Below are 17,869 nucleotides of genomic sequence, written 5' to 3' on the forward strand. Positions count from 1 at the left end.
ACTGCAGGAGCAGGTCAAACCTGCGGCCAGACACCAGACAGGGCGGGCCTGAGAAGCCGCCTCCCCACATTTACCAGGTCTCAGCTGCCAGAGGAGGGAAGTCCAAGTGCCGCAGGCATAAAGAATCTGACTGCCAGTTCAGGAGACTCAACAGATGGGGGTTCAATCTCTGGGTCGGGAAGACCCTGGAGTAGGAAATGGCAACCCACTCTAGTATTCTTGCCTAGAAAATTCCATGGGCAGAGGGGCCCGGTGGGCTACAGTGCATAGAGGCGCAAAGAGTCAGACATGACTGAGCACCATCCAGACACACAACTGCCAGAAGAGTCTGAAACAGTGCATGGGAGAGGTCCTGCGAAAGCATGAGCCCTGGGCCTGGGGTGGAGGAGGCGCCAAAGAAGCTTCCAGGGTAACCAGCAGGGCCTGGGCGGGCCCACTCTGGGTGCTGGGAGAGGAGAGGGCTTGGGTATCACTGGCTTTCCTCTGGCCACTCACTCTAAATGCGCCATCTATCTCTGACTTTGGTGCCAGGAGCCTCACGAACTTCAGAGGACTCTCTCCCAGCTCCCCTCTCCCCTTTCCACTCACATCCCCCAACTCTGGGACGGAGTCCTCAGCAAGGACCACAGGGCTGGTCCTGAAGCCCTGGGCAAGGCCAGGACAGGACACAGCCATCAGCGCAGTGAGCATGTGCTTGAGCACAGCCCACAGCTCTTCACCCCAGCTGCTCCAGTTAGGTCCCCGCGTAGGCCTGCCACCAAGGTCGGGCCGGGCAGGGAGCTCCCGAGTCTTTGGGGAATAGTGAGGCCCTGCTGTCTGCTTCCTGAGTGGCCTGAGTGTACTGAGCCTTCCAAGTCTAGTTGGCTTCCTTTCTTTTCTTCTCTCTTTCCTTACCCCTTCTGGTGACTTGTAAGAGTCCTGAATTAATTGAATCTGGGAGGATCATGTGACAACACCCACCTGGCTGGACTGGCCCACCTGGGCCTGGCTTCCTGATTTGGGCTGCCTGTCCTATCCCAGTCTGCCCAGCAAGAAGCAGGATCTAGTGTCTGAGCCAAGACCAGGTCATCTGTGGTGGCTGGGCCCGGAGGGGTAAGACAAGCAAAGGGGATCAGGGCCCTGCCCTCCAGAAGCAGGTGAGCAGATGGGCAGAAGGCAGGGTGAGAAAGAAGCCCCCAGGCTCTCTGGGGTTCACCAGGGCAGACACAATTTCCTCCCATTTCTCCCTTAGAAGTGCCTACCTATGATTCCAATTCTCTTGCCTTCAAGGTAAAGAGAAGGGCTCTGAGAACTAGGGTCTTGAAAACAGCAGGCTGCTTGCTCAACCCCTACACTCTGCCTGCTATGCATGGGCAGTGGGCCTGCTTGCCACTCAGACCGGCTGAAGCCAAGCCCCTTTTTCCCCTCTGGGGAGCCAACCTTCCCCAGAGGACTGGGCTGCCACATTCAGCCTGGCTCTAGATGGGCTTCCCTTCCCCTCTGGCCCATCTACCTGAATTTCTGGACCTGACTTCTGTCTTCACTCTCCTTGCTACCTACTTGACTGCCTGCCCTTAGCCTTGCTTGGGAAAAGGCTGTGGGGTTAAACCAAATTGCACTGAGACCTCCATGGGCAGGAGAAACTGTTCCAGCTGCCCCCCAGCTCTCCTCTGAACCTCCAGAAAGAACAGCTAGCTTCGTATTGTGGGCAGAGGGCTTCTGTCATCATTCTCCTATGCTAAGAGGCTTGGGTATTGGAAGATGAATGGCCTGAACTCTGCAGTGCCCTTCTCCTGGGTTGGCTGGTGACAGCTGGTTGAGGGGAGAGGTGGAAATGAGTCTGGACAAGTTGGCCCAGAGCTGAGAGACAGAGGGCTCAGGAGGGGACTCAGTGGGTGGTCCACAGAGGAGCAGTCTGACCCTACTTGGCCATAGAAGCTCTCTAAAGAAAGGGGCCCAGATCCTTGTCTGCCAAGAACAGTGAGTACAGAACCTGACCATTCCCAGAGTGGAGACAGACTCAGTGGCAGGTCGGGACCCAGCCACAAGTCAGTGGTAAAAGCACAACACGGAGAGAGGCCGGGATTTAGAGTTTGGGAACTGGTGCCCTCGAGGTGAGGGGTCTTCTGTCCCTGTGCAATGATCACAGGGTCACCTGGCTGGGAACGGGGCGGGGTGGGGGGAGCCCCACATGACCAGAGTTAGAGAGACCTCACAGATTGGGGGAGGAACTGGGGGGGAGGGAGGTGGGACAAGTACAAAGTTAAGACAGGGAGTTGTGGAGATCAGCAGTAAGGCCGGGGCTAGCCAGGTGAGAGCTCTCAGTGAACGCCAGGGGAGGGCCCACAAGGGCTGCTGAGGCGGCACCTGGGGTCTGGCTTAGAGAAGGCCAAGGAAGAACCAGAGCCTGAGTCTCTGCTGGCAGGCAGCAGACGGCAGGCACATCAGCTCCAGGAGTCTGGGCCGCGACCCTGGCATCTCCTGGCCCCTCTGCCCCTTGACTGCATCTGGTCCTTACAGCTTCTCTTGAAAGGTTCCTACTGTTCTTTGCCCAGGTCAGGGGAAGGGGCTGACGTGGAAGCTGGGCAGGGCCGGAGCTAGAAGGGGAGGAGCCGGGGCGCAGGGAGCTCACCACTCTTTCCTTGTAGACGATGTATTTCAACCACTTGAAATCCTGCCACTTGAAGCCAGCAAGGACAAAGAGGGAATCTCGTTCGTACTGCTCAGGCCGCTGCATGGCGCCCTCGGGGTAGGTGATGCGCAGTGTGGTTTTGCTGCCCACGTCCTTCTCAAAGCCTTTCACTGGTGCTGAGTTCAGTCTATAGAGAGCAGGCGCAGTCAGACAGAGCCTGTCCTGGGCTCCCTGCGTGCACTCTGCAGGCCTGTGTTTGGGGAGACACCATGACCCCAGAAGACCCCAGGGGCAGAGGATGGGGAGCCCAGGCCACGTGGAGCCTTCTAGCTTTCTGTCCCAAAGCCCTCCAACCTGGGTTCTCCTTGAGGCTTCTACTGACCTCCAGTCCAATGGCCCAGATAGACAGACAGTCTTTAATGGGCTCAGGGATCAGGGGGTTGGGCCAGGACACGAGGGTACCTGAGGCACTGCTTTGAGGAGCTCACCTAACCACAATGTCATAGTCATCAATCCGCGACCCCAGAGACTTGTTGGCCAGGACACCTCCGTTGCCCACGATGATGCAGCGACGGCAGCTGAGGCTGAGGGGACAGAGGTGGAGACCTCTGGAGAGCTGGCCACCAGGTCTCCTCTCCCCCTGCTGCTTTGGCCCCTGACCCCATGCCCTTGGCCAGACACAGGCTGGGATGGACGAGGAAGACCAGTGAGCCTCTAGCAGCATTTGTGAGAGGCTGGAATCACACTGCGGAGAGCTGGGCAACTTGGGCTCCCAGATCCCCCTGACTCTTCTCCAGGGAAATGTGGGCGTGAAAGGTGCTTGGGCACTGACTCTGGCGTGGTGAGGAAGGAGGCTCTGGTAAGATGGCATTCTGGGTTTAAGACTCCCCAAGGGTTAGTGGGTTTGGGGGCAGCTTTCCAGGGAGAGGGAAAAGTGGGCTGAGCTTGAGGGGTATGCTAGGGAAGCAAGGACAGAGGAATGAGCCTGGGGGCGCCAGGACTTAAGGCTGCACTCCTTTCTAACTCAGAAGCCCCCATGCACCCAGCAGCCACCTGAGAGCCCTACTCATGTTGCTTCTCCCACCTCTCACCCTGGGGCTTCATCCATCCAGGGTCTATTGGCTTCTGAGCTGTCACTACCTCCTGGATTTAAGCCCTCTCAGCCGCCCCACCACCCAGCCCCTCAGTCCCACTGCTACGTTGATCCCACCCAGTACATTCCATTCTGACTCTCAGACCTCTGCTGCCTGAGGACTGACATGTCTTGCCAAGTGCTTATAGCTCAACGGGGTGGCTAGCTCAGTGCAGTGGCCCTGCTTACCTGTTTATCCGCCCCAGTGTGTGTGTGGATGTGTGGGTGTGCTGCAGAATCTGCCCAGGACAAGGGAAAGGCCAGCTGGGCCTCGGTACCTCTGCAAGTGCCAGGCAGCTGAGGGGCAGGAAGCTGGGGAATGGCTTACCTGTCCAAGGCGGGGGTCAGGCGGTATTCTTTGGTGACAGACAAGATGGCTTTGATCAGATTGTCTGTGGAAGGGGAGGGAGGCAACTGTTAGAGGTCACTTAAGGGTTCCCAGGAGATGTTTCCTGATGAGCTGAAGGTACGTGGTCCTGGGGCTAAGATGCAGAAGGGAGCTCCGCACACAAGGCTGGGCCACTGGCCTAACTTTCCCCTTGAGAAAGGAGATGCGGGCGGGAGAACGGGCGTGTGCACACGCCTCTGTCTGAAGCCTGACGGCACCCGCATGCAGCTCCTTCCTCAGGCTTCCCTGGCCCTTCCTTGGCAGTCTCAGCTGGCTTTTGGAAACTCTGCAGTCAGGCCCCAGGGACATGCACCCTCAGGTGTGGGCCTGGCCTGGGAGCTGGGGCATCAGTCTCCCCAAGAATGGGAGTGCTGGTTAAAGACAGAGACCACGCGATGACTCTGTGTCCCCACCAAGCAGACACCAGTGGTGCAGAGCTCAAGTGGTCCCAGCCAGGCCCCCAGCTCAGGCCACTTGGCCTCATTTTCTGAGCCCACCTTCCCCTCACTTCCTCCCTCTAACACTGCCGATCCCTAATCCTGTTCTTGCCAGGCTGTCTCTACCACCTTACATCTTCAAGCCCTGTGACCTGGCATCTGCCCACCTGCTCTCCACTCAGGCTACCCATAGCAAGGGCTCTGTGACATCTCTGCTCTCAGATCATATGACCATATTCAGGCCTCCTTCTTCTTGGCCTCTCTCTGGCTCTGGCAATGATGACTGCTCTCCTTTCAAACTTTGGTATAACAGTCGCATTACAGTGTAACAGATGATGCTATCAGCCTTGGACTCAAATCCTGGCTCTGTTGCTTATGAGTTCTTTGACCTTAGATAAATCACTTAGCTGTCTTGGGGCTCTAGTTTCCTCGTCTTTCAAATGAAGATGGTAACTCCTGCAGTGCAGAATTATTAGGAAGATAAAAAGATAAAGTACATAAAGACCTAAAGATAAGTAAGCTGGTACAACCACAGTGGGATACATCTTGCAACTCTACCCCTAGGTAGACAGCATCAGAAAAGTCACACATTTGTTTAAGGAAACATGTACAAGAACATTCATTGCAGAACTGTTTGTAATAGCAAAATGTTGGAGGCAACCTAAAAGTTCGCAAAAGGAAAATAGATTAAATGTGGTATATGGGATACTCTACAGTAGTTACAAAATCAATGACCTAGAGTAACCTGTACCAATACAGATAAATCTGAAGAGTATAAGCAAAAAAATCAATTTGAAAGACAGATACACATATGCAATACTGTTGATAAAGTTCAAAAACATGCAAAAACCATGACATATTTTTAATGGATATATAAATAGGCTGTAGAAATATATAATCAGGCATGGAGCCATAACATCAAAACCAGGATACTGGTCTCCTGGCAAAGGCAGGGGATGGAGGAGGAAAGGCTACACGGAACTTGAACTGTATCTCATGTGTTATTTCTGAACTGAGTAGAGAGTATGTGGGTGCTCATTATATCAGTCTTTATGCTTTCTTATAAGCCTGAAATACTTCATGTAAAGAAAGGATGCCTCCAAAATTAAACACAACAATCTTTTAATTTTTTTTCCTTTTTTAAAAAAATTTATTAATTTTAATTGGAGGATAATTGCTTCACAATATTGTGTTGGTTTCTGCCATGCATCACCATGAATCAGCCAGAGGCATACATACGTCCATTTCCTGCTGAACCCCCCTCCTCCCTCCCACTTCATCCCACCCTTCTAGGTTGCCAGAGCATCAGACTGAGCTCCCTGCTGACACACAGCAAATTCCCACTGACTGTCTATTTTACATGTGGTGATGCATATGTTTCCACGCTACTCTCTCAATTTGTCCTACCCTCTAACCTTATAATTTTTTAAAAGATGGAGTGGAAAATACTGTCAGATGCAGCCAAGAGGTCAAGTTAAGGACTGAAAAGTATCCTTGGGCTCTCAGAGGGGGCACTGAGCATCACTGAAGTGGTGGTGGTGGTGGGGGACATTCTTCAGGAGTAAATGGTGAGGAAGAGGAGACAACTGGCACCGGCAATCTTTCCAGGAGTTGAATGAGAGAGGGTCAGGGTGACATTCCTTTAAGGAACGTTCTACACCAAGTGACTTCAGACACACTTTACAGTGGGCTTTGGGGAAGGTCACAGATCACCTCCTTTTCCTACCTGTAAGGAAAAGCATACTGCTGCTAACTGACCAAGGCCAAGGCTATGGACGGGGTTTTTGTTTTCTAGGAGGGGAAGCTTAGCAGAATGGTCATAAACTATGCGGTGATTTTCTTGCTGGATGATGGGCTCTGTATTGGCCTTTCCTGCCCTTCATCGCTTAGTAGGATCAGAATCTCGAGTGAGGGTTTACGAGAAAAGTTAGGTTGCTTGGCTCCCTGCACCCATGAAAAAGGAGTTCATGGGGTTGAACCCAACCTTGGAGGTTTTGAAGGTCAAGGCTCCAGTCCAAGACTATCCTTTTGCTGGCCACTGTCTTCTTTTCAGGGAGGGGTGGGCTGGCTGAGTAGAGGGTTTGGGCATTCTGGAGTCTGCTAGCTAAACAATATCACCCTTCAACAGTCATCTCATTTAATTCTGACCACAACCTGATATGGCAGTCTTATTCTCTCCATGTAACTGATGAAAACACATGTGAGCAACTTGTCCATGGTCACAGCTAGTAGAGAGGTAGAACTGGGATCTGATCCTTTTATGTATGATGTAAAGCCAAAAATCCACCATGCCCTGAAATGGGGGCAGAAAATCTGTCACAGAAACAGAACTGTTAAACTCTCAGTGACGTGAAAGTCTTTTGTCAGGAGTTGCACGGTGAGGCAATGGAAGGGGACAGTTCTGAGAGTATCGGAGGGAAAGGTTAGCCTTGGACAGGATAAGGAAGGACTGGAGGAGAGGCTACATAAGGTGAAGAACATCAGGAGGGGTTGACGGAGGGGTCTGGGGGCAGTCATGGGGCACGGCCTCTATTTCCCCTGGGATGTCCCCCCTCATACCTAGTCCTCTTGTGCGGATGTCTCAGGCCTCTATTTCCCCTAGGATGTCCCCCCTCATACCTAGTCCTCTCGTGCGGATGTCTCAGGCCTCTATTTCCCCTAGGATGTCCCCCCTCATATCTAGTCTTCTCGTGCGGATGTCTCAGGCACCCCTTTTGGGTGGTCTCACGGCACTATGTTCTCTCATCAGAGGCCTTACTGTCCTGCCCCCCAAGTACCAGTGTCTGCGTCAGACAGGAGCTCTGTGAGGGGAAGGACACATCTGTCTACTCCACTACTGTGTACGTAGCCCCAGCAAAGCTCTGAGCAAACAGTCCACTAAAGAAGCAGAAGACAAGCAAGGACAGGAAAAAGGGAGGGGAGGTAGGGCATTGTGTGGGGGGGGAGGGGTCCCCAGCAGGGAGACTGCTGAAGGTACAGCCCTGCCCTGAGGCCCAGGGAGGTAACCTGGGAGACAAGATGTTAATATAGAGTGGGGCAGGGTCCCCAACATACCTTGACCTTTGATCCCAAAAGGCGGCACAAATTCCCGGATCCTAGCCCACTTGCGGAAGGAGTCATCCAGGAACATGGGTGCTGGCTTCGAGAACCTGGAATACAACAGGGCTGTTGAGGGTCCCAGAGTGCACTAGCTGCAGGGCTGGCTGGCATCTGTCTTGACTGTGGATCTGCTGGAAGCCAGCCTCTATGTTCCAGCACCCCCGGCGACCCCAGCCTACTCATTGGGTAGTTTCTACGTGGGGTCTGATAGGCCTTGTTCAGCAGAGCCTGGGTTTGGAGGAGTGGGACTGGCCAGGCCATATGTGGCCAGCTGCCGGAGTGGAGAGACAGGATGCACTCAGCAGGGATCAACATCCCTGAGCTGGATGCTCTCTGGCAGGTTATCCACGCCTGCATCCATCCCACAAGCACGGCTGTCCTCGCTGTTCCTGCAAGCTGGGAACTCAGAGATGAGATGCTGTCCAGTGAGCAGAAAAATCCCCTCGAATACAGCCAGTGCAGAGAGACAGAATTTGGGAGAATTCTGGGAGGTGGACCACCCAGGGTGAGGAGGAAGGAGGCTCCATGGTGAGAGGGCAAAGCAGGTGAATAGCCATCAGAGCTGGAGGTTTGACAGAAGGGAGGAATTGCAGTATCCTGCAGCTGAGAGGCAGGAGGGCTGAGGGGAGGCTTCAGAGGAGCAGACGCCTGAGCACTCTGCTGGCAGAGAGGAGGACAAAGGGAACGCTAAGCTCCCAGGGAGGTGGGGGAGGGACATGGAGCTTACAGGGAGGGCAAATTTTGGTCTGGAGGAAAGATGGGAGGGAAAAGGGGAAGAGGGGGAAGCATGAAGTGATGCTGAGCTTGGGAGAGAAACTTGGGAACATTTTGGGAAGCCAGGGAGTGGGCAGGGCAGGGGGGAGGCTGGGAGGTAAGGATGGCATCAGAGGGGTGCAGAAGGAAGTGAGGGCAGAGTGAGAGGAACAAGAGAAACCAAGCTTTTCAGAGATGCTTGGACAACACAGCCCCACTAGAACCTAGCACCCTGATTTTGAGACCTTGAAAAGGCAGCCCTGGAGATGGCCAGCACCTGGTCACTTCCTGGGTGTGGACCTCTGCTCAGGGCCTTCCTGGCTGAGAATGAAGGTGTACAGGCCTAGGCCTCGGTGGCTGTCTCTGTAACAGCCTGAGTCACTCTACTGAGAAACTGAAGACTGGAGGAAGGGGCTCTCCTGGCCCAGAAGTTAGAACTCACCCCTCCCAGCGAACTTGAACCTCAGCATCCATTTCTCGCTCCCATCATCACTAACATCGTTACAATCACCAGGCCCGGGGGGAATCATAGCAGTCATCACTTGGAGGTCTAAGGTTATTGGAGATTTTGAAGCGAACTTGAAAGAGGCAGAAAAATTTCAGTGCTGCTCCCTCCCCATCCTTTGTTGCCAGGAAGAAGCTGTCAACACGTAACAGCACGGGAGGGCCATTCCTGCACACTGGCTTTCTTCTCAGCTCACTCCCCTTCTGAGTTCAAGAGTCAGTCATGTTTCTCATACCTGGTACACACGGTCTAAGTGAATCAATACATTTGATGTTTTACCAGAGGCCCTGAGGATTCTGGCCAGAGTCCATAAGGTCCCTGGGTAAGCCTGGGGCAAGCTCTTCTGTGTTAGGCTTGAGCTTATAAAAGTTTTGCAGTTTCTCAGTCAGGCATGGACAGGATTTTATCTGCTTCCTAGGATATTGGGTCTTATATGCTAGCAAAATCTCCTAAGATCTAGCCAAATGATCTCAATACATTATTTTCTTTGTCTTCTCCTTTCCCCCCATCTTTCCAGCTGATTAGGAAGTTCATTATGTTTAGTTCAGTTCAGTTCAGTCGCTCAGTCGTGTCCAACTCTTTGCAACCCCATGAATCACAACACGCCAGGCCTCCCTGTCCATTACCAACTCCCAGAGTTCACCCAAACTCACGTCCATAGAGTCGGTGATGCCATCCACCCATCTCATCCTCTGTTGTCCCCTTCTCCTCCTGCCCCCAATCCCTCAGGGTCTTTTCCAACGAGTCAACTCTTCAGATGAGGTGTCCAAAGTACTGGAGTTGCAGCTTCAGCATCATTCCTTCCAATGAACACCCAAGACTGGTCTCCTTTAGGATAGACTGGTTGGATCTCCTTGCAGTCCAAGGGACTCTCAAGAGTCTTCTCCAGCACCATAGTTCAAAAGCATCAATTCTTCGGTGCTCAGCTTTCCTCACAGGCCAACTCTCACATCCATACATGACCACTGGAAAAACCATAGCCTTGACTAGACGGACCTTTGTTGGCAAAGTAATGTCTCTGCTTTTGAATATGCTATCTAGGTTGGTCATAACTTTCCTTCCAAGGAGTAAGTGTCTTTTAGTTTCATGGCTGCAATCACCATCTGCAGTGATTTTGGAGCCCCCAAAAATAAAGTCTGATACTGTTTCCACTGTTTCCCCGTCTATTTCCCATGAAGTGATGGGACCAGATGCCATGATCTTAGTTTTCTGAATGTTGAGCTTTAAGCCAACTTTTTCATTCTCCTCTTTCACTTTTATCAAGAGGCTTTTCAGTTCCTCTTCACTTTCTGCCATAATGGTGGTGTTATCTGCATATCTGAGGTTATTGATATTTCTCCCGGCAATCTTGATTCCAGCTTGTGCTTCTTCCAGCCCAGCGTTTCTCATGATGTACTCTGCATAGAAGTTAAATAAGCAGGGTGACAATATACAGCCGTGACATACTCCTTTTCCTATTTGGAACCAGTCTGTTGTTCCATGTCAGTTCTAACTGTTGCTTCGTGTCCTGCATATAGGTTTCTCAAGAGGCAGGTCAGGTGGTCTGGTATTCCCATCTCTTTCAGAATTTCCCACAGTTTATTGTGATCCACACAGTCAAAGGCTTTGGCATAGTCAATAAAGCAGAAATAGTGTATTCTGGAACTCTCTTGCTTTTTCCATGATCCAGTGGATGTTGGCAATTTGATCTCTGGTTCCTCTGCCTTTTCTAAAACCAGCTGGAACATTTGGAAGTTCACGGTTCATATATTGCTGAAGCCTGGCTTGGAGAATTTTGAGAATTACTTTACTAGCATGTGAGATGAGTGCAATGGTGTTCATTATGTTAATTGTTACTAAAAAAAAAAAGCCTATATTTTTGGTGTTGTTTGTAATATGTGTTAATTTTGGGGAAAAGATACAAATAGGCATGCACACACACACACACACACACACGCACAAGTAAAAATACTCATAATCCTACAACACAGAGACAATTAACCTTGGGTATATTTCCATACTGATTTTCCTTTTCCCATATTATTTTTTAGATTGCTCAGTAGACTACTTTTTTTTCACCTTATAATATTATGAAAATATTGCTCTGTAAATTGAACAAAAACCATTCTGCTGGTAACCTAATAAAAAATGATGCCCCTAATAGAATTTACAGGGATACACAAATGAAAAGATATGTTGAAACCATTAGATTTTATATATCTTTTCTCTTAAGCTGATTTCCTTGTTCATAGTAATGTTTGTGTATATATCTATATGTTAATATCTACACATATAGATACATACACAAAATGCAGAGGGCAGATTCAGGATAATACCACCAGTATTATTACTAACACTATCATTACTAAAAGTGATTTAAAGTTTCTTTATAGTTCTCTTTGCTTAGGGTATATCCCACTAGAGAAGTACAGTTAAACTATTTTGCTTTTGCAAAATTATTTTGAAATAATCCTGCTGAGTTCACTTCATCAACAATACATAGTTAGGTTCATGTGTTTCTTTTTGTGTCTTAAAATTTGCTTATCCCTCATTTTAATTTAATTTTGTTTTATGATGACATAAAACTATAGAATTCCAGAATTAAATTCACAAAGCAAGATATATTCAGAGAAATCAAACTTTTATTTGTGTCTGACTCCTGTTACTTTATTCCCATTTAGTATTCATTTTTACTCGTTTTTTATTTTTCCTTCATTGTTTTTTTGATAAGCAAATACATATGTGTGTGAATTCCTATGCCCTTCTATATTCAGTAAACTGTAACACATACACTTTTACTTTTTTATTTTTTTCACTGATTTTCAATATACTCTGGTGATCAATGCACAGCAGTAGATACGAGTTATATACTTCATGATACCTCATTGTGGTTATGTATATATATTATTCAGTCAGTTCCCTGGGTTGTTTCTCGTTTTTCTTAGAGTAGGTACCACTAACAGTCCTAACAGTGAACAACCATGCATCCATCTTTTTTTTATTTGCCAGTGTATCTTTGAAATAGATTCCTGGAGTTGGGTTTGCTGGATCAAAGGGAAAATGCATATGTACAGTTTTGATCCATAGCCAAACTCCCCTTCACCAGGACATATGACAGTATCATTTCCCCCACAGCCTCCCCAACAGAGTATTCTGTTGAACATTTCAATTTTGCCAGTCTGACAAATAGTATCTCAGTGTGGTTTTAATTTGTATTCCTTTTACTATGCTTTGAATTGAACATCATCATATATGGAAGGGCCATTTGCAATTCCTTTTCTGTGAATTTTGTTCATATCTCTTGCCCATTTTCTCAAAGGGTTACTGGTCTTTTTCTTCTATTTGCCCCAGCTTTATTAAGATATAATTGACTATAAATGATATATAACACTGTGTAAGTTTAAGGTGTACAACGTTGATTTCATACACATACATGGCAATATGATGACCACCACAGCATTAGCTAACAATCTTCTATCTCTCTCTTTTGAAGCTCTTGATATATTATATATATAAGCCATTTGAGATACAATTGCAAATAAATTTGAGTTTATTTATTTTTTCACTTGGCTTGTGGTGTTTTCTTGCCTTTTCCCTCCTTTTTATAATAGATTCTTTTAATGAAGTCAATTTATTAATCTTTTCCCTTATGACTTCTGGGTTTTGAGTTTTAGTTTAAAAGGCTTTCTTCATTCCCAGGTTATATTTCCCTCTTTATTAGAATTCCATTTATCTCTTCAGTCTCTCTTGCCAGGATGCTATACCCTCTTGTTCCATTGTCTTTTGTCTCATTCGTAAGGCAAAATCCAATCAAAGATTAATCAAATCAGACACTCTTACCCTTTATAAACTCAAAGTGCTGCTAGAACACACACACACACACACACACACAGACTTGTTCCCCTACAAGTTCATGGACTTGAGCCTTAGGCGAGCCCTCACACTCGCTCTGTGGCTATTGCAAATCTTCTTCACTCTCCATGAACTCTATCCTTTTTCAGCCTTAGCTAAGCAGACATCTCTTCTTTTCTCTCACTTCAGAGACAAAATCAAGCTTATCAGATAGGAACTCCTTGCACTTCTTACTTTCTTACCTTACCTCAGATCCATTAAAGCTGGTCTCTCCATCACACCATGCAGCCCACTCCTGTCTGTTTCCCGCTAAGCATACAGTAAGCTCAGGTCTCTCCTATGTGAAAACTACCTCTAATGGCAGAAAGCGAAGGGAAACTAAAGAGCCTCTTGATGAGGGTGAAGGAAGAGAGGGAAAAAGCTGGCATCTGGTCCCATCACTTCATGGCAAATGAGGGGGTGGAGGGGAGTAGAAGCAATGACCTATCTTCTCTTGCGCTCCAAAATCACTGCAGATGGTTGACTGTAGCCACGAGATTAGAAGATTCTTGCTTCCTCAAAGGAAGGCTATGAAAAACCTAGTGTATTAAAAAGCAAAGACATCACTTTGCTGACAAAGGTCCGTATAGTCAAAGCTATGGTCTTTTCAGTAGTCATATATGGATGTGAGAGTTGGACTATAAAGAAAGCTGAGCACTGAAGAATTGTTGCTTTCAAATTGTGGTGCTAGAGGAGACTCTTGAGAGTTCCTTGGACAGCAAGGAGATCAAACCAGTCAATCCTAAGGGAACTCAACCCTGAATATTCACTGGAAGGACTGATGCTGAAGCTGAAGCTCCAGTACTTTGGTCATCAGATGCGAAGAGCCAACTCATTGGAAAAGACCGTGATGCTGGGAAAGACTGAAGGCAGAAGGAGAAGAGGGCAACAGAGGATGAGATGGTTGGATGGCATCACAGATTCAATAGACATGAACTTGGGCAAACTTCAGGAGATGGTGAGGGACAGGGAGGCCTGGTGTGCTGCAGTCCAGGGGGTCACAAAGAGTCAGACACAACTTAGTGACTGAACAACGACAACAACAAATTAACTCAAACTCTCCTGACCATGCGCCCACGCTACCAATCTCTCTCCATCCTTTCCTGGCAAAACTTCGAGAAAGAGAGGTGGATATTCTGTCTCAGCTTCCTCATCTCCTATTCACTCCTTGATCTACTGTTATCTGGATTTTATTCCTCTGAAACTAGTTGTGTTCTATCAACCTTGTGCTATTTGCAGCTCCCTGAACATGCTGTTCTTCATGGATTTACACATGCAGTCTCTGCCTGAAATGTAGCCCCCTCACCATTCTCTGTATTACCTCATCCCCTTCCCTCTCTATTTGCCTGGAAAATCTCTTCTCAATCTTCAGGTTCAGAGGCTGCTCTCCCTGGACAGCCTTCCTCACTCCCCCAGGCAGACCTGTACTCTTCCACTAGGATTTCCACTGTGCTTTGTTCAGCCCCCAGGAGGTGGCTCAGTGCCTGCGGAGGCCTGGAAACTGAGCCGGGGGCCATAAAGAACAGGAAATGGGGTGGGGTGATGGTAAAGGTGGTGTATGTGTGTGTGTGTGTGTGTGTGTGTGTGTGTGTGTGTGTGTTAATTGTGCAGGCGGTCTGGGCAGAGCCTCATGCTACACCTGGAGGAGAGTTCCGGGGCTTCTGTCCAGAGACCAGTGCCAGTCTGGGGGCCCAGCCAGGGTGGAGGTGGCCCTTGAGATACAAAATAACTGGCCAGACTAGCAGGGTTGTGGGATGCCTGACCTGCTTGCCCTAGCCTAGGGGGTAGTGGGGCAGGGTGGGGCAGGCTCCAGCAGACAGGCCCCAGCCCGCCAGCTCTACCAGCTCTGAGAACCCCAGCACACGAAGCAGCCTTGAGATCAGGTTTCAGGAGGGTGTGTGTGAGTGCGTGAGAAGGAACAGGGGAATGAGGAGGCGGAAGCTGCACTGGGATCTGTCTTTTCTTCTTGGACAGTAGAGCATAGTAGAGTGGAGACTCGGGACTCTAGGAGGGCACATGCTAAGGGTGGGTCTGACCCCCTGTGCCTCTCATAGCGAGGCTGGAACCCCAGGACCCATGTGAGTGCCCTGCCCACCTACCTATAAACTGAGAGAGGACGATGAACTCAGCACATTGGTCAGTCAGGCAGCCAGGATGGGCAACCCAGGAGCCCCCTACCCGCAACACACACAAAGGACTCTCCCAGCTCATTTAATGCCCAGAAGTGTGGCAAAGGTGCAGTGTAGAAAGTGAATGTCCCCAGTCCTGGTTCACCCACCTAAACCATTTCCTAAGGCCTGGAACATCAAGCCTGTGCCCAGAGACCAGCAGGGAAGTTAACTGGGTCTCACTAACAAGGAGGGAAGTGGTTCTTTATGGGTACCAGCAGACCCAGAGCAGGGTCTTCCTCCTAGTTCCTACCAACCCAGCAGAGAAAGCTGCCTCCAGATGTGGGCTTGCTGGATTAAGGCAACACACAGCTTCGGCCCTCCATCTGTGCCTACGGGGTTGGGTGACCAGCCTTCTGGCCATTTCTCACAGTAAGGATGAAGAGCCCAAGCAGCCTGGGAGACAAAAGGAAGGCAGAGCCCAGGAGTGGGTCCTGACACCAGGGGCCACAGCACAGCAATCTGCCAGACTCAGCCATAGGCCAAAAGAGTGAGACTGTCATCCAACGAGGTAAAAGCCAAACCCCAGAGATCCTCCTTTCTGGAACCTGCTCTGGGGAGCGAAGGAGTGGGCAAAGCAGAGGGACACACATTCTCTAGAATCTACCCCATCTCATTTGGGATCTCGCTGTGGCAGCCCCACCATAAATGGCCCTGCACTGTCAGACTCTGATATATGTCCAAGCAAGCCAAATGAGCACTTTGCCAATAATTTGTCCAGCTTCCATTCAGCTGTCACTCCTCCTGCTAACCTACCTGAATGGGTCCCGGAGAAGAGTAGGAGTTAGAGGAGAAAGTGTCATGAATCTGCAAGACAGGTGGATCTATGTCCTGAAAGAAGAGGCAGGGAAGACAAACAGCAGGTACCAACCAACCAAACACGAGCACGAAGCGGCAGCCTCCAACCCTACGCAGGATGAGCTGCAGCTGAAGCAGGCAGCCCCGTCCAACGGCTGCTTGCCTGCTTGGTGGCAAGTCCTGTGCTCAGCGCTGGCTGGGGACCTACGGTAAATTAGCTTTGGTCCTTCCCCTCAGGAGCTAATGGTAGACACAGGCAAACAAATAACCATAAGAAAATCAGTCTGCACATTCTGTGTTTTGGAATAGGGAAGGGTGGGGCTTCCCTGGTGGCTCAGACGGTAAAGAATCCACCTGTAGTGCAAAGAGACTTGGCTTCCATCCCTGGTTCAGGAAAATTCCCTGGAGAAGGGAATGATTACCTACTCCATTATTCTTGCCTAAAGAATTCCATGGACAGAGCAGCCTGGCACGCTACAGTACATGGGGTCACAAAAAAGTCAGACATGAGTGAGTGATTAAACAACAACATAAAAGCCTCAGACCAACTTAGGGTTTAGAAAAATCTTGAAGGAGATGCTGAGCCTGGAAAGACAAGTATATGTGAGCTCGTGGAGCATGATGGGGAAAGTGTTGATTTGAGGAGAAGGGGAGTGCAGACAAAGGCTCAGGAGGGAAGAGAACCAGAAGCGACCCTCCCTTCAAGGCCAAGAGAGAGACTGCTGAGGCCGCCAGAGCGCAGCAGCACCCCCCAAGGGCAGGGGAGCTTCAGCCTGGCCCCCACCCAGTGACCTGCCCTCTAGTCCCACCCAGGCAGGCGCAGCATGAGGAAAGGATGAGTGGGCAAGTGTGTTCTGGGTACAAGGCAGCTGAGGAGCAGGCTCTGCTCAGAGGGAAAAGGCCAGGACAGGGCGTGCGTCAGCACTGCAGGGGTTGGCCTGATGCCCCGAGGTGGTGTCAGGACCAATTTCAAGCTGGATCATCACTGGTAACTTTGGGCACTCAGTTCATGCTCTTTCTTGTTGGCACCTTGCAGTGGATATCTGTGTTCCTTCCTCCTTCTTCTGTAAAGTACCCACTTCTTATTCCATATGGTCCTTGTTGAGCTGACTCCCCACTGCTGCTTAGGTGGGCACGTGGAATAGACTGACCACTCAAGATACTTCACCTCTTGGAACCACAGTAATTGACTTGACAATGGGCACTTGACCCAAGTAGGATGAATCAAATTCTTCTCTGGGCTTTAATATTTGGACACTAAGGGATATAAGAGTCTCTCTCTTCTCTCTTTTCCTCTGAGATAGTGAGCTGTAAAGGCTGCATTAGCCTAGAACAGGGCTTGTGCAAATCATGGCCCAAAGGCCAACTGCCTGTTTGTATAAATAAAATTTTATTAAAACACAGCCACAGGGCTTCCCTGGTGGCTCAGTGGTAAAGAATCTGCCTGCTAATTCAAGAGACCGGGGTTCGATCCCTGTGTTGGGAAGATCCCCTGGAGAAGGGAAGGGCAATCCACTCCAGTGTTCTTCCCTAGAGAATTCCATGGACAGAGGAGCCTGGCGGGCTACAAGTCCATGGGGTTGCAGAGTAGGACACGACTGAGTGACTAACATTTTCACTTTCACAGGGCTTCTCTGGTGGTTCAGTTGTAAAGAATCTGCCTGCCAATGCGGGAGACCCAGGTTTCATCCATGGTCGGGGAAGATAATACACATGCCTCAGAGCAACTAAGCCCACGCGCCACGACTACTGAGTCTGTGCTCTAGAGACTATGAGCCAAAATACTAAAACCCATGTGCCTAGAGCCCGGGCTCCACAACATGAGAAGCCAAAGCCACAGTGATGAGAAGCCTGCACACCACAAATAGAGAGTAGCTCCTGTTTGATGCAACTAGAGAAAAGCCCCTGCAGCAACAAACACCCAGCACAACCAAAAAAAAAAAAAAAAAAAAAAAACCGACACAGCCACACTCATTCATTTGCCTAATAACGTCTATGGTTGCTTTAATGCTGTGTCAGCAGAGTTGAGTAGCTGTGGCAGAGAGTACATAGCCTGCAAAGCTGAAAATACTTACTATCTGCACCTTGAAGAAAGAAAAAATTTGTCA

The 17,869-nt window shown here is 49.4% G+C and overlaps 1 protein-coding gene and 1 long non-coding RNA gene across 10 annotated transcripts in view; one reads left to right on the forward strand and one right to left on the reverse strand.

Moving 5' to 3' along the window:
- ST3GAL3 (ST3 beta-galactoside alpha-2,3-sialyltransferase 3) overlaps positions 1-17,869 on the reverse strand; it is a 214,245-nt gene that overhangs the window by 18,945 nt on the left and 177,431 nt on the right. For 8 of the 9 annotated variants that reach the window (XM_055586140.1, XM_055586131.1, XM_055586138.1 and 5 more), the window contains 4 exons: positions 7,623-7,717; positions 4,072-4,135; positions 3,100-3,195; positions 2,612-2,798 (listed from right to left, as the gene is read on the reverse strand). In XM_055586140.1, the coding sequence (XP_055442115.1) occupies positions 2,612-2,798; positions 3,100-3,195; positions 4,072-4,135; positions 7,623-7,717 (442 nt within the window). The remainder of the gene's footprint in view (positions 1-2,611; positions 2,799-3,099; positions 3,196-4,071; positions 4,136-7,622; positions 7,718-17,869) is intronic. The other variant, XM_055586136.1, reaches the window with a different exon arrangement.
- LOC129655567 (uncharacterized) lies at positions 2,395-17,527 on the forward strand. Its single transcript, XR_008716047.1, has 3 exons — positions 2,395-2,534; positions 2,628-2,728; positions 17,389-17,527. It is a non-coding gene; the product is annotated as an uncharacterized LOC129655567 (long non-coding RNA).

Source organism: Bubalus kerabau, chromosome 6 (genome assembly GCF_029407905.1).
Source record: "Bubalus kerabau isolate K-KA32 ecotype Philippines breed swamp buffalo chromosome 6, PCC_UOA_SB_1v2, whole genome shotgun sequence".
In the NCBI taxonomy this organism is placed as follows: Eukaryota; Metazoa; Chordata; class Mammalia; order Artiodactyla; family Bovidae; genus Bubalus; species Bubalus kerabau.